At 23.5% G+C, this 17031-nt stretch overlaps 1 protein-coding gene across 2 annotated transcripts in view; it reads right to left on the bottom strand.

The window, feature by feature from the left end:
* Positions 1-12023: 12023 nt before the first annotated feature.
* The window catches only part of LOC114121161 (neuroendocrine convertase 1-like), a 41912-nt gene continuing 36904 nt past the window's right edge, over positions 12024-17031 (bottom strand). For both annotated transcript variants that reach the window (XM_027983369.2, XM_027983370.2), the window contains 5 exons: positions 15719-15819; positions 14702-14920; positions 13523-13683; positions 13327-13460; positions 12024-12595 (listed from right to left, as the gene is read on the bottom strand). In XM_027983369.2, the coding sequence (XP_027839170.2) occupies positions 12509-12595; positions 13327-13460; positions 13523-13683; positions 14702-14920; positions 15719-15819 (702 nt within the window). In that variant the 3' untranslated portion in view covers positions 12024-12508. The remainder of the gene's footprint in view (positions 12596-13326; positions 13461-13522; positions 13684-14701; positions 14921-15718; positions 15820-17031) is intronic.

The raw sequence follows: 17031 nt of genomic DNA, 5'->3' as shown, positions 1-17031 counted from the left end.
ACTGTGTACTCGGGTACCAACACCCCCTCTATGGTGCTGGGTGGAGGTTTTGCGCGCTGATGCCGACGCTATCAGCGAACTCTATTAAATGGTGAGAGAGTGACGAAGACAGTCATCGACGATAAGGTTAGTGGGTGGAGGTCGGAAATAGCATAGGTAAGGGGTTGGTGGTGGCGTTTGCCGTGGGGGTTGGACACGTCGGAAAGCAATGGTTTAACGCATGAGTTATATATATACAGGTCTGTGCAGGAGAATTGTACTTTTTTTTTTTAGACACTGCTCAATGCAATCAGCGCCGTGTGACTAAATGAAATTTTAAGACCGCAGCAAAAATTCTAAAAAAAAATATTTTTTAAAAGATATTTGTTTTTTGGTCTAAAAATGTAAAACCTCCAACCTACAGTGATATAATATAACGTTTTGATAAAAAAATATTAAGTCTTTGAACTCGATATATTCGACAACCCCATCTCATTTCCCAAGGCAGTTGGACTATATACAAATTTCATAATTTTAATGCAAATAAATCGAATATCGAACGAGTTATCCAAAATCAGTAATACGCGGTGTTTTATGTTTTATATGTAAAAAATTAATCTGTATTTACCTGCTAATTCGTAAACTAATTTTAGTAAAATGTAATATTATTTAATTGATGGAAAATGCATACATAAGGATTGGCGTGTTAAGTTAATTTCGTTCTGTAGACTTATTTAAAAAAACGTCAAAAATATAAGGGTATGGTATATATTTATATAAATATAAAATTTTCGTATTTTAGTCTTGTTGACAATTATTGCCAAACTTCATTTTTACGTTATTCATGAAAAAAACCAAATTTTTCTTAAAGAATTTGTATGTACAGCATCATAAAGTAAAGAAAAATACAAATGTTTTAAGACCTGACTACGAATTTTGAGTTTTTACACATTGGCATTTTCTTTCATTTAAATAACATTATTCTTTGCATTTACTAATACACATAAGAGTATGAAAGGTAAAATAGATTACTAGTTTAGAAAAATAGATTTCAAAATGTACTTAATAGAAAATTTAATATTATTATAGGTACGTTTAAAATATGCAAATTTATTATCATCCTACATTAGGTCATTTTTTTTTCTTCAGTTGTGCTATAATAAAATATAAAATATAATATTTAGCAAATAAATAAAAAAAAAACACACAACATTTAAAAAGAAGTAATAAAAATTCAGTTTTTATATTTAAAATTGTGTTTATATATAAAAATATATATATTATTACTTTATTGTTGTTTTTTTCCTAAACTATACATTTTCTATTAAGTAATGATAAATAAAGATTATATATATATATAACATTAGGCATTGAACAGTTTAATTATACTATATAAGCAAAATTGTATACATATTACCGTGATATTCCATTACTTATTTTATAGAATCTGTTGTAGTTGGATTAACTAGTGTTTTGCAATAAATTATCAGTGTTCCGCGTGTTACTTCAATACTTACTACTTTATCCAGTTAGTGATTTATTTTTATTATGTCTGACTGAGAGTAAAGGCGATACGTTCATTAGAAAAACAATTTTATTGATGGAACCTTTACTCGATTGATATTGTTACTTTTCTCTGTAATTAGATTAATTTTTGAACAATAAAATCGAATAAAAATCAATTTTTTTCAAACTATAATTTTAAAACTACTACCTAATTTCTCTATTATGGTATAAAGGTAAATTTAATTATTACACTTGTAAAATTGTTACTCGTCTATAAATAATATAATATATATATATTAACTGTTAAAGCTGTAAGCAATTATATTATCAAGTCAGTGTCACAAGTTTTTTTTATTAAGTGTAGTTTGTTTTTCAAAAATTAGAAGTTTAATTGATTATTATATTTATTTGTTTATATTTATAATATATATATATAACAATTTGAAAAAATATCAAAATCAATAAATTTAAAAACAATACTATAAGTACAAATCAAATAATAATAACGATTTCAGATTATAATACCAATTTATAGTTGATTTTTTTTAACAACCCAAAGTTTTACTGTTTATAATTTATGTATGTAGATGTTTGATTCTATCATAACCTACATAGTAAGAGTTATTAATTAAATAAACCAAACCATAAAAATTAATATAAAATGCATACTCCCACATTGTAAATAAAATTATTTTCAATGACGGTAATATCACCTAATCTCAGTTTTACAGAATACATACGTCATACATATATAATTTATATATTATACTCGTAATATAGCAATTCCCAAAACCCATCATTTTACACAATTTCTATTTCTGAAAGGTCTTATATGACATAGATTTTATTGCAAGAGGATTCCAATTTATACTTAAATTTTTAAAATCGAAATTCTGCTGATATAGAACATAAATCTTTTTTTCATTTCTATATCCTGTAGGTTACCTGTTCAGGGTTTATCCAATTACCTTTATATTAAAAATCAACCAAAATACTCTACAGTTACATAATAAAAAAAATTATTAAATCTAAAATTTATATTGTAGAATAATCAATTTTACAACTGGTTTTCGTTTATTTTCGTTGAACAATTAATAAAACCAACATATAATTGTTCATATTATAGACGTGTTACAGTGCAACTGCCATGTGCACACTGATTTCACGAAAAAATTCCCTCAACCTAGAAGTAAAACAATGTAAGTGTGCATTAAATAGAACGTTTATCATAATAAATTGAGTGCATCACAATAAATAAAACAAAAAAAAATAATAAAAGAATACTTCATATACCTACAGGTACAATGTGAATTACATTATATTTGATATTTTTATAGAAATGAATTTTGATTGTTTAGTTTTTATTACTCAATAGAATCATTCCCAAAGAAAATAGTATCGCTTATTTATGAATTATATATGATATATTACACCCAATTTACTTACACGTTAAATATATAATGTAACTTATAGTTTATTTAAAATGTATGTTTATATTACAATAAGTAGAAAAACGTAAATTGTTGAATAATATAATATTTACAATAAAATTTTGATATTTAAGTTTATATTGCAAATCGTAATCATATTTTTTCATTATTTTATATGATTCCATTCATAAACTATAGGTAGTTCAGTTCTAGTGCAATTTATGGATTACTGTACTACGACATTAATAGTTAACTTCAAATAATTTAAATAAACATTATCATACATTTAATATTTTATTTTTTCAGTATAATTAAATAAAAAATTATATTATAAATACTTTACTTTGAAGAAATAAATATATAAGTAATGCTGGCAATTTAATATTATATTAATAATTTAATATATAGTTTATTTAATATTTGTAAATTTGTATTATATAATATTGACTATTGACTTTTGAGATTAAGTTTATAAAGATTATTTAAGATTACAAATATTTAAATACAATTAACTATAAAGTCAAATAAATATAATTATACGTTTAATTAAACGCTTGTATAACATCAATAAAAAAATTAAATGATTAAATTGCATACATTTCATTAATTTTATCTTAGAATTTCTCAAAAATTAAATTTAAGATATTCAACATATCAATAGACGATTAAATTTAATTTATAGTTGTTTAAAATCAAAGATATCATAATATATAGAATAAATAGACACTGATATATATTATATAAACAATAATTAAATACTAAATTGTACTAAAAAATAGTATTTGTATAAAAATTATTTTAATAACATTTATTCAGTTAAATTGTACGAAAATAATACATATTTAATTACGTATTATGGTAAAATTAAATATAAAAATTGAAAAATACACTTCGATATTATCAATATGTTCAAATACAAATAATATGTAATCACGTAATTAAAATAAAACATTTTGATCTTCTACTTATTGTACCTATTATACTTGATTGAATTTTTATACCTACTTATAATTAATAAATAAATGTAAATATCAATTAAGTATAATATATATATATATATTACAAGTGAGAGGTATAAACTACACTAACCGTGTTCGTTATTTTTTTTAAAAAATACCGATCATTTGTCATATTATAACCTCTTAATTTCTAAGTAAATAGGTTTATAACTTGAGTATGAAATCAAACAATCAACAGTTAATATTGTACTAAACGATCTAATGTTTTTTCGAAATAAATGAGAATCTATTGCATTTAATATTTTAAATTATCCACAGACACTTGCAGTTTCGAAATAAATCAATATATCTATTTCAATATTTCGCCAATTGAATTCAATAAAGAGTATTTCTTTGAAATAAGTGTATGATGTTATGCTCACGGTTCGCATTATATTGAACTATAATTTATTTAAAATATTCTTCTTTGCTATATTATCTACGCATGACCTGGCGAGAATTTGAAATAATTATAACTGGTATATAAAGTTTAAGTAAGTAGCAAAATACCAAATATCAAATATCAAGTGAAAGATTGACAAATCGATATTAGTTCCCATACTGATTGGTTTATCATTAACTATAGAAAACATATAATAGCATAATTTTTAAAATTAATATTTGATGAACAAATGTTAATTAAATTATTAAGTAACGATAGTTACCTTCAAACGATTTTTGTTATTTTATTCAAAATCTAATCGAACAAAATTGGTACTTTTTAGTTTTCATTAATACATTTATTGTTTTTCTATACATAACTTTCAATCAATCTTGAAATCATTAAATTATTATTCTAAATACTTTAAACTTCTTAAACTAAAAATCAATTCATACCATTCTATAGTATGTTGGTATATTAACGTACGAGTTAAAAATAAAAATAAATTATAAAATAAAATTTATAATAATATAAAAATATAATATTTAACGAAGAAATGTATCATCCATATAATATTTAAGTTGAAAAAAATTAAATAAAGTAATATAAATAAATTATAAAATTTCCTTAGAATTAGTAGAGGCTGTTTTCACTATCTAGTACCTCTACTCAGAATCGTTTAAATACACAATAAGTTTCTATTTAATTGCAAATTTATAAAAATTAATATTCTAGGTAATGTATTTTTCTTAATCATCAATTCTATCGCCAAGTGTATTTTTTATCTGATACTTTATAATATTGTCAAAATATTTTTCTTACACACCATAAAACGTTCATTTTGCATAAAACTTTTGAAGATCTCCTTTTCTTGTAGGTACGTAACTGATAATATTTATAATCTATTATTATAAAGTAAAAATATTTTGTTATTTTGTATACTTTATAATGTAAGATAATTACGAATACAAGTTTACCTTTAGAACAGTTTCAATATATTATTTTCTGCGTTTTTACATCATTTTTCGACCTTTGTAATAGGAAATCCTTTAAGTATAACCAATTTTCGTTGGTATAAACTTTTTATCCGTTTATTTCTTCAATATTTTAGCTCCAATGTTGATGTAATCTTTAAATTTTTCTTGGTATCATTGGTTTTGTTATTTTTTCATTATTACATAATATATTTTAGTAGATCTAGTAGATCATCTTCTATAACTGCGACTAAATCGTTTACATTTATATTTCTCTGAGTATAACTATAATAATAACATTTTTTTTCAGTTAGCACTTCAATAGTATTTTTTTGATAAAATACGTACAGACTACATGTAAAATAAAATGTCTTGTTTGATTTAAAATATAATATTCTAAGTTCAGTACTTTTTATAATTAAAATATTTTATTTTATACGAATATTAATTATCGAACAGATCCAGACCAACCACACTAAAAAATTATCCTTCACTTCAAGACAAGAATAAGATAAATTTCAATTTTTAGCAATGCGAATTAAAATAAATGCAATGATTTTTATTATTATTATTATTGAATTTTATTTTTGCTTGCAAGTGGATAACTGTGAAAATAATTATTTTTCATTGTATTATTTAAATTTTGAATACGGGTGCATAATTAAACGAGTTTCAAGCAAACAATGGTTCTTATCAGTAAACACCATCTACCAATCTGCAATACCTAGAAATTTGCTATTAGGTATTATAAAATATATTTTTAAAGAATGCTTAATGTATAGGAAATTATACATTTATGCCAAAAAAAAAAAAAAAAATTATTTAATAATAATCGGTGGCCAAAATAAAAACTTCGTTTTTTCGATCCACTTATTGCGTCAAATGCATTTCAGTTGTACAGCTATTTTATATGATAATAATAATTAATTATACATATTATATATTAACATTATAATAGTTACAAATCACACTTATCGCATATTTTTCAAAATAACCTATAAGTTTTATTATAGTTAAATGTAATTATTTTTAATATCCATAACGCGTTAATTTTTGTTCTCATAATTATTTATTGCTCTTAAAGTTTTTTTCTGATCTGAGTTTAAATTGTGAATTTGTGAATTATTTAGATAGTTGGTGACTTTGTTAATACTAAATATTATTGATTTTATTATAATCATATAAAAAACTGTATAACGCAGGTGAATTTGGCGCGAAATTATTTTTATTTTTTAGAAAAAATGTACCTTTTTATTTTAACACAAATGGACTGTACCCAAAACGAATTAATTTTTTTGATGCAATTGGGCAATACCCAATTTATGTATATCCTTATTATCAATAAAAACTATGATTATTTTAAGGTATTATTTTAACTACTGTAGCGACTTGAAATCTTTTGAATTGAATATGTTGTTTCCTGGTTTTAAACCTACCATACGTTAAATCAAGTTAAACTCGTCAACGGTTTAATGATTAATTTGTTTCCTCACTATTGAACCCTATAATTTTATTTTATTTGACTTCAATTCGTAGTAGTATATATAACGTAGCGCACGTTATATTTTATCGTTCGCCGACCGCATTGGCATTTGAGTTTGGTAAAAGTGACCGTAATAATATACTTAGCTATTTATCGATTTGACTCTTAATGGTGCTTCGCAGTATTATTTTTATTACAGAATCTGATTTGATTTGGGTGTTATTATATTTGACACCCCGTATTCCGTCACCCTGCAATCGACAGGACAATATTGTAACTATAGTATTCTTGGACGCGTCACAGACACTATGGACGACCGAAATTCTGATAAAGAAATATAAATAGGTACTCGTATACCTAGATAAAAAAATATTATGTTTATTTAATTTATCAACCTAGAAATTGACCTTCCGAAATTAATTTCGTTTTACACTATAAAGTTTAATAATAATTCTCAAACCTGATTTTAATATCGTTTGCTGGTTTTAAAATGCGTATATTTAAATATATGATCACAATTATTTGTTTTTGTACATTTTATTTTGCATTTAAACACTAACTTATGTACGTCCTTATATTTAAAATGGAATTATCATGCCATTATAATTGACATTTTATCTATTGATATAAAACTTAACTCTGTTTTAATTGTATACGCAATATACCAACAAAGAGCATTTTAATAAATGTTTCTCTTTAACTTCTATAATTTAAAATGAATGAAGGTTTTCGGAAACCTACTGTTTACATTAAAATATAATTAATATTTCATATTTATTAGTCATTATTTAACTAAAGTTATTATAATACACGTAGGTACAATACCATTACAATATTATATAAATAAACGTGCACGTGATGATGTCTTTTTTTGAACTAATTTGTTATAACAACTTCCATGGTTGGGAATTAATTTGTGTGCATTTGTTGTATATTAAAAACAACCACAGTGTTCGTTTTATAGACCTACAGTGAATATAAAAAATATCCGTATGCCCGATCCAAATCGATATTGTTAAAATGTATCGCTCCGTCATTGTTACGGGATTGCACATTGTTTGTTTCATTCGTACACGTGTTTCGCAGTGTTGTGTACAGTGTAAAATGCACACACAAACGGAGAAAACATGGATAGGCATCGATCAAAATCAATGATGATAGTTAGTATTGGCCTATACATATAAGCTAACACTAGGTGTAATTTTTTCATGACCTATCCATCCAAACATGTACTTGCGCAGAATGAATCATTACCGTGATGAATAAGTTAGACACTGACTACTAACATACCGTATGAATCTAAATTTTATGACTGTTTCTATTTATACATGTATTATAACTATCTACATATTAAAATTAGTTATTAGTGTTAAATCCGTTTATTTTTCGTTCAATTCGGATGATTCAATACAATTAAATTATTTGTCTAATGTACTATAGTATATTATAATGTATTCATATTAACAAATACAAGATAAGAAACCTACACTAAACCATTTATACTTAGTTAATACAATATTTACATTTATCTATAAAATTTCAAATAATACGCTTGATTGTTAATTATTTACTAATGTGTATAAGAAATATACAAAGAATATTTATTCAATACATTATGGTTATGTATGATAACATCGTTTATCAGTAAAAATAAATATCGATAAATGTATTAAGCGTATGTAATAATTGTAACCATAAATAAAATTTAAACGTGTCTTTGGAAAAACTCACTTTGAATTTAATATATAAAAACATTGTGTTTATATAACCAATTATCGTGTTATTATTATACCCTTTATACACTTCATATGGATAGGTGCTCGTTTCAACTTTTATAATCCAATTTGAACTCAATTTATAGACAACAATATCAATTTGCAAAAAACATTTACAAACATTTTTTTTTTCAAAAATAATAAATTTATATTTTATATGTTATGTTGAACATTTTCTATCCCTTCAGTTTTCTTAAAATCCTACAAATAACTACTAATATTTTTCAACAACAAATTACAAAATAAATAATGAGAGAATAATAAAATTTGTTTTTCATTTATGAAAACTGAATGTAGGTATATATAACGTATCTATTATTTATTTTTCTATTGAGATTTAAAATAATCAATATTGGTTAAGTCTAAGGTATTATTTTATATTATTTAATACTTAATCTTCGTTAAAAATATTACAAATTATTATAGCATATTTATAATAGCATGAACTTAAAAAATACAATTTATCAAAATAATCAATTATTTTATACATTTCTCTTTAAAAGTAAGGCTTTCAAACATTTTTATATTGATTAATTAATATGTAACCAAATACATTTGCAGAGTAATAAATACTCTAAAACAGATATAATTTTTAAAAAAATGATAATAATAAAATAATGTACATCAGATTTTAAAAATGAATCCGTACATATTACAGACACACTGGTGAACTGTTATAAATTAATTACAATGAAATTAAACAAAATATAAAACATTTGTTATTGCGTACTTAAATTATTTTGTAAAACACAAACTGATAAATCTTTTTTTTCTGACCTAATTTATTCATGAAACATGGGGTATTTTTACCCTATTTTAAATTCTAATTTTGTAGAAGAAATATTAGTTCTACAAAAATGATATACTTGTTTCTAGTTTTATGTTTAAATTTATGAACACTCTTTCAAACAATATTCTAGCCTCCTAATCTTTTCATATTTTGTGATTTAAAATTTTGCAATTTCAATTTATTATTTGAAAATGATATATATATATATATATATACTCGTATATACGTATGCACGTATATATATTACTTCAAATAATACTTATACGTTTCTATATTTATAAATCATATCAATACAAAGAACACTAGTTTGTTTCGTTTGTTTGAAGGACAAACTTAAGATATTATTCAGATACTATTGCTTAACAATAACCATAAACCAAGTACCAATTTCACAAGAAAATGTTATTGAAATATAAATTATGTATGCAGGTATGTACTTAAACTTTTATTATTGAATAGCCACAAATACATTATAATATTATGTAAAGTAATAATAATTGAATATATTCTACTAAAACTGTGTATTAATTAATGTAATATTTTATATTTTTACAACAATAGAAACAAAATATATTGCTTTAAAACTACATCTTAATTGTTTAGACAATATATAACAATATATCATACTAATGGAATCAAGAACAACAACACATAGAGAAATCAGAAAAGTAAAGGGAGATATTGAAAGCGAGAAAGGGTCTAAATAGCCTAGAATAATCTAAACAAAAATATAAATGGCATATTATATTCGTTTATCAGCTTATAATACACTAATATATCACAGAAACTTCCATGATACTCTAGAGGAAGTCACTTTGGGAAGGTTCATTCAGAAAGCTGGCTAGGAAACCAAAACTAACCACGTGTTATGTGCACTACCTATGAATTGGCTGAGTGTTTTGCCCATACATAAGAAACTATCATAAGGATAGCAATATATTCAAAGTAGGATCGTATTGCATTAGTAATCGATTAGATTTTTCATTCACAATCGATGAAAGTCTACACGAAACTTATGAGTATTTATTATAATCACAACGAAATCCATTTTTCGTGTTAAAATTTAGTAGCAATCAACCAATACCTATAAATAACTGACAAACTACCATCTAGTAAAAACTTGATAACGAAGCGTCTTAGACTAACGTCGTTTATCTCAATCAAAACATAATTTAGTAACTAGTCCAATTATATTATATGATGTATTTACATTTTACATTTTACATTTTACGTATAGTATTCACCTATACCATAGTTAAAAAAATTCTGTTTGATATTAAATTAGAAATATTAAAGGGACGTGTACAAAACATTTTCTGCTAATACAAATCATGTATATATAGAAGAGCATACTGATAGAGGGGCATTTTACTTGAAAGGAATATCTTCCGGCTATAACCACTACATCCATATTATATACTTTATTGTATTATAATATGGTATTTATGTATTGTACAAAGCATATGCACTGTACAAATATACTAACCATGCGATATTCATTAGCTCATTCGTGACGGTAGCAGTTTTATTTGATTCCCGTGATAATATATAATATATATATATATAATGTATATACAATATAGGTATATATATATGTGTATAAAATAATTTATTTATTAATTATAGGTAGGTATGTGGTTTTATTTTATGTAAAAATCAATGCAAAACAATATAAATCATATAGTTTTATCGTAAAATTGTATTTTGTATAGATTGAACACAATATTATGTTAATATATTATTCTGTTATTGATAATCGATATGTAAAATAAGTCCATATTTATTCACCGGCGAGTACATATTATTATATTAAAAATATACTATAAAAATACAATAAATGTCTTAAAATACACTGACATGAGACATAACTATTTACATATTACCAATTTTCCTCGGGCGTAAGAAATATTTTATAAATAAATAACGAAGAAAATTTATTAAAATATGATTTGGTACTGAAAAATATATTTTAATATAATTGCGTCGGGAAAATAATTATAATCAAAATTAGTAGATATTATAAAAACCTATAATACAGGAACTTCTTAAATTACGATGGAGCATATAAACAGCCAATACGGCTAGTCAAGACCATGTAGCCATCATACAATCTGCAGGATGGAGCAGTTGCACGAGTACATCATGTAACGATAACCACAGCTAGCCTTAACGTCAATCGGTACTAAAACGACCATTTACAGGAAACACGATTCGTCTGACCCCGAGTAGGCTAAGTCCGAGTGTGCCACATAAATGAACGCCATTTATTTAAGCTAGAAACTTTTCATAGTCCTAGTATTCAATTACAATATAAATATCGCATCCATATCAATACTAGGGTATGCTGGATTTCATGTTATTTTAAGATAAAACCACACTATCGCCAGACCGATGATCTGAGGACCACTGCCCATGCCGGCTCGCTTAATAAAGTCTAGCACCAGTCACAGTCATTTCTCCTTATTCCCAAAACGTGAAGGTACATCATTTATGTATTTATAATCATCAAACCAATAAAAAAAAATATAACATGATTGCAATTAAACAACCGAGTTTATGTTATCACGCGAAGCTATCCATTAACAAGCAGTAACCCGTTTCAGTACCAATATAATATTATAAATGATAATAATGATTAGCATACACAAAATAATGTTATTTTATACAGTATAATTGAATAATGTAGAAATCAACATAGTTACAAAATAATTATTATAAAATTTATGTTTTACCAAAAAATATTATTTTTTTTTTAATTTAAAGTTACCCTCGGTGGTATTAACCTTAGGGAGTATAAGTTATTAAAATTGTTACAAACTTCAATTTGGTGCAGTTCAAACCAAAAATACACTGTTTATGGCATTTTTAAATGTAAAATATAAAAATGGAACCCAAAACGCTACAATAGTTTATTTTAAATATTAAAGTCTAAAAAAAAAAAAAATTGAAACATCAAAACATCAATATAACATTACATTAGATATTATGCATTGTATATATTTTAAATACCTATTATCTTTTTGACAGTGTAAATTAAAATATAATGATATATTATGTCCAAACTACTTTTATTATAATATAAATATAATCATTAGTTTTGTTTTAAACATGATAAACCTGAACAATATTTTTACTAAACATAACATAATATACATTTAATAATCAAAAATCTTTAAAATTATCAGAATTTGTTAATTATAAGGATTATTTTTAGTTCCATGCATTATTAATCTAAGTTTTTCTACTGATCCAGTTAGCCCCATGAATAAATTAGAAGTCTGAAAAATTAAAATTAAGTCATGTATAAATTATATATTATATATGTATATAATATATAGCGCTATATATTATATAAACACATATTTTATGTGGTTTTAATATAAATTACCAGTATAAGCCTGTTTTTATTACGTTAAAAATAATGCATGATAATTAGTCACACAGTTAATTTTATTTTGTTACTGGATACTTACTACTGGAAATGCTATTCTTTCTTATTAGACTTTTTTTCTTTTCAGAGTATTTCAATAATACTTGCATTTTGTAATAAACTATGACTATTATGACTTTTTAAGTAATGTTCAATGTCAACATTACTTACATTTTTATACATGGTTAGAGAAATGAAAATTTGAAAGCGAAATATGATAAAATTGAAGCTTAATTCATTGTTAAACATTAAAAAGGTATTTTACTTTATGAAATTTTAAATTGACTTTAAGTTCATTACAAAATAATTAAGACATCAGAGCATGATAATATTTATGAATTTATCTCTGGTGTGTTTCAAAATTAATTTTAATAATTATAACATAATTTCCAATAATTTAAAAAAATTTATAATAAAAATTTGTTTAAAATCATTTTTAAAACCATATTATCAGTGTTTGAATATATTATACTCGTATACTCTCAGGGTATCATTATTTTCATCGTTTCACTATATTTTTATTTATTGTTTTTTATTATTATTCGTTTAGACTGTAATACAGTCTAGAGTTATAATTACTTCATCTTTGACAACAACTGTCCACTCCCCAGATGGGTCTTCACCCCAAAATTGCAATGATTTTATTTTCCATTCAAAAAATCCCATATTTGACTCGTCTAAGGGTCGTGGCTCCATCATTCTACACATGGTCTCTAAAAATATGATGATTCCACATATTATCAATAGTGTTATAAACGTTGATATGTGTACTTACTTTTTGGTGATTGTAGATTTATTTCCACCATACCACGTTTTGGATACTGAATGGTCACACATAGTTGTACGTGCTCTAAATATTTAATGCATCCATTACAACCATTTGTAATTACCGTGGATACAAATTTTACAGCTCGACCAAAATGTTGACGACTTTTACTAAAGTTTATATTATTCGAAAATTTAAAATAGTATAATCAGGCATTTATTTTAATATTATATTATAAATTAAATATTTTAAACCTTAAATAATATTTTTTTTTTTTTTTTTTCACTAAATTTAATTTTACTAACACCAATAATAATACAACTAAGGTACATTAATATTTGTGTAAATGATTTTTGTTTAATGAAGTTCATGATTTAGAAAGCTTACTCATTTATTACTTTCATAATAAATAACTAGAATAAACGTACAATATTTTATTAATTATTATTAAGTTCTTAGTAAATTTAATACTTATAATTGCATTTATTAACCCTTAAACATACAGTTGATCAATTTATAAATTTATTAAATGAGATATTAAAAAAATTAACTATTAAATGTAGGCTACAGGAGTACCTTCCGTGTATTTAAATAGAAGTCATAATATTATTTATTTAGCTAGTGTATGTAGTAAACGTTTTTCCAATATTGTATATTATATCAGGTATTTTCAAAAAAAGAGATTCCAAGAGATTTGCATTAACTCAATTTATTCCTAAATGTTTCATACTTTCATATAAATTAAATAACACTACAGTAGGACACTGTTCATCACAACAGCGAATATCTGACCCCCAAAATAAGTAAATTTACAAATATATAACGAAACGCTTTCAATTTTATTTATTTGTTTTTAAAAGGTGTTTTAAATACCTGAGTAAAATGCTACAAGTTCTTTATAGCTACATAGTAGCTCTTTAAATCAAATCAAATGTAGAGTTAAATATTCAACAATTACATAAGTATATTATTTACATTAATGAATATAACTTTCTTTTTAAAAATAATATAAAAATTACAGTTCAAAGTGCTAGTGTTAAAGTAAAAAAAGAAAATTAAATACTTTTTCGTACTTAAAATATATAATATACATATATAAAACTTATCCCTAAAATTATCTACTAGTATAAATATAAGTAGTACTGTATAGGTATGTATTTCTAATTAAATAAATGTTGTATGACTTACGAGATAAGGAAATTTACACCACATATACTTTTTTCTGGTACAGTGCTCCAATTTATAGCTTCTTTCACTAACTTATAGGCGTTTAATAATCCAAAACCGAACTGAGGATTAAAATCGAATCCTGCTGCGTTAGTGGACCAACCAGAATTTTTCAACAAAGGTCCAACTTCACAGTTTCTAACTAATAAATGTTGCACGTCTCTCCACGTCAAATCACCACTATACTGGCCAACAATAAAAAAAAAAATCATTTACAAAAGAGCTATTTTAGAGATTATGTATTTTTGATAAAAAATTCTACCAATATAGAATTAAAAATAATACATTTTGGCAAATGATGCAAAACAAGTAAATTACTTACATTTATTCAAAAGCATATAAACAGCATCCTAACCTACTTTTATAGTTAAATTAAAACATAAAAATATTAACTACTTAACCATTCCTAAAGCAATAAAATATAGATCACAAATGTTGGAAAACAAATTTCTATAGTGATTCAATATATTATACACATTTATATTGCGTACATACAAATAGGTAAATCATTATGTTAAATTTTAATAATATTAAATCTAAACTAATGTATTTCGACAAAGTTAAAAATGGTTTTTTTATTGTACAATTTATTACATTTAATATTTCAATAAAAGTAAAATTAAATTATTGAATTTTATTGTGAGTGAAAAATTTAAATCTAATTATTAATTTGTGTTTTAACAATTTAGATTTAAAAGGATTTTCATTTTATTATTTAAAAATATGAACTTATATACTTAAAAACGTACACAACATTTATATAATATAATATATATATATATAATTATATTATGTATAAATTAGTTTTGTTTTCTATAGTAAATTTTAAATATTTTTATCAAATGAAATGCTTTCAACATAACTTATTTTGAACTAATCGTATAAATCTGTCCAATAAATACCCACAAACGTTATTAATTTTACTTTAATACTGTATTGAAAATCAAAATATTTCAATTCAAAAATAAGAACATTTACTTGGCTTCGAGAGCTAAAGCTATAACTCCTGCTGCTAACGGAGCTGCAGCTGATGTCCCAGTATGTGAAAGTGTACATGTATTATTGATATCTGAAGTAACCTAAAAGATTTCAAACAAACAAAATAATTTTAGTTTACTATGGCTATTGATAGTATGAAATTAATTAAATATATATTAACACACAAAAACATTATAATTATCAATATTTATATACATATATATGTGTGTATGTATTATATTATGTATATATATATATATATATATATATATAAATATAAATATCAATTAATTTAATTTTATAGGTTTTTATCATTTGAAAAGTATTATTAAAGTAGATGTGTAAATTTTAATTTTAATTATGCATATATAGTTAACAATATATTATACAAAAAACACCTTAAATATTTTAATAAATAGATTTATTTAACACCATTGAGTATAATAGCATATTTTAAATATAAAAATATTAGACTAGTCTACTACTATTAGTACTATTAAGCTATTGTATATTAATAATATTAACGTAATATTATTTTTGTAATTTTTTTTTAAATAAAACACATCAGAACAAGGGTGGTGTGGCCCACCAGGCAACCGGGAAATTCCCCAGTGGCCTGGATTACTTGTACAAAATGTGGCCCATCGGCCATCATACTATATTTTTATTCAATAATTTTGTGATGAGTTTAATTTTTGGTTAAACATGAATAATGTTTGAGTCTAAATTAGAAGAATAATAAAAAAAAAGATAAATGATAAGTTCAACTAATAGGGTTATTAATAACTTATTATCATTCCATATTACGTATTATTGAATATTATAATTTTATAAATATTTTTTTTTATATAATTTTTGGTTTTCATATTTTGATTTATTAGTACCTATGAAATTTTGGACTATATTATAGTCTGTATAGTTTTTCGATTTTAAATTTTCTCTTTTTTATTTATAATAATAAAATTTACAGTATTTTCTACCCTAAAATATCTAAAAAAATAGATTAAGAAATTCAATGACAAACGATAATCTAGAAGCATTTATGTCGATGTCTATAGAAAAATCAATCCTAATAGAACTAGATAATGATATTATAATTAATGAACTGGGTACTAAAAGTAATCTTTTAAGTAATTTATTATTGTAATTACATTAACAATTATTATTTGTTGAATATGTATGTAATTGGTTCTTAATAAGTATAACTGTATAAGTTTTGTTTTATACTAAATAAGAGGACATGCTAATCATTTTTAAGTATATTTTGTTATTTTTTTGAAATGTTAAACATTATACCGTTTAATTTTTAGATT

This window comes from Aphis gossypii, chromosome 3 (assembly GCF_020184175.1).
Source record: "Aphis gossypii isolate Hap1 chromosome 3, ASM2018417v2, whole genome shotgun sequence".
Taxonomy (NCBI): domain Eukaryota; kingdom Metazoa; phylum Arthropoda; class Insecta; order Hemiptera; family Aphididae; genus Aphis; species Aphis gossypii.
The sequence above is the reverse complement of the archived record's forward strand: the minus strand, read 5'-3'. Positions and strand labels throughout refer to the sequence as shown.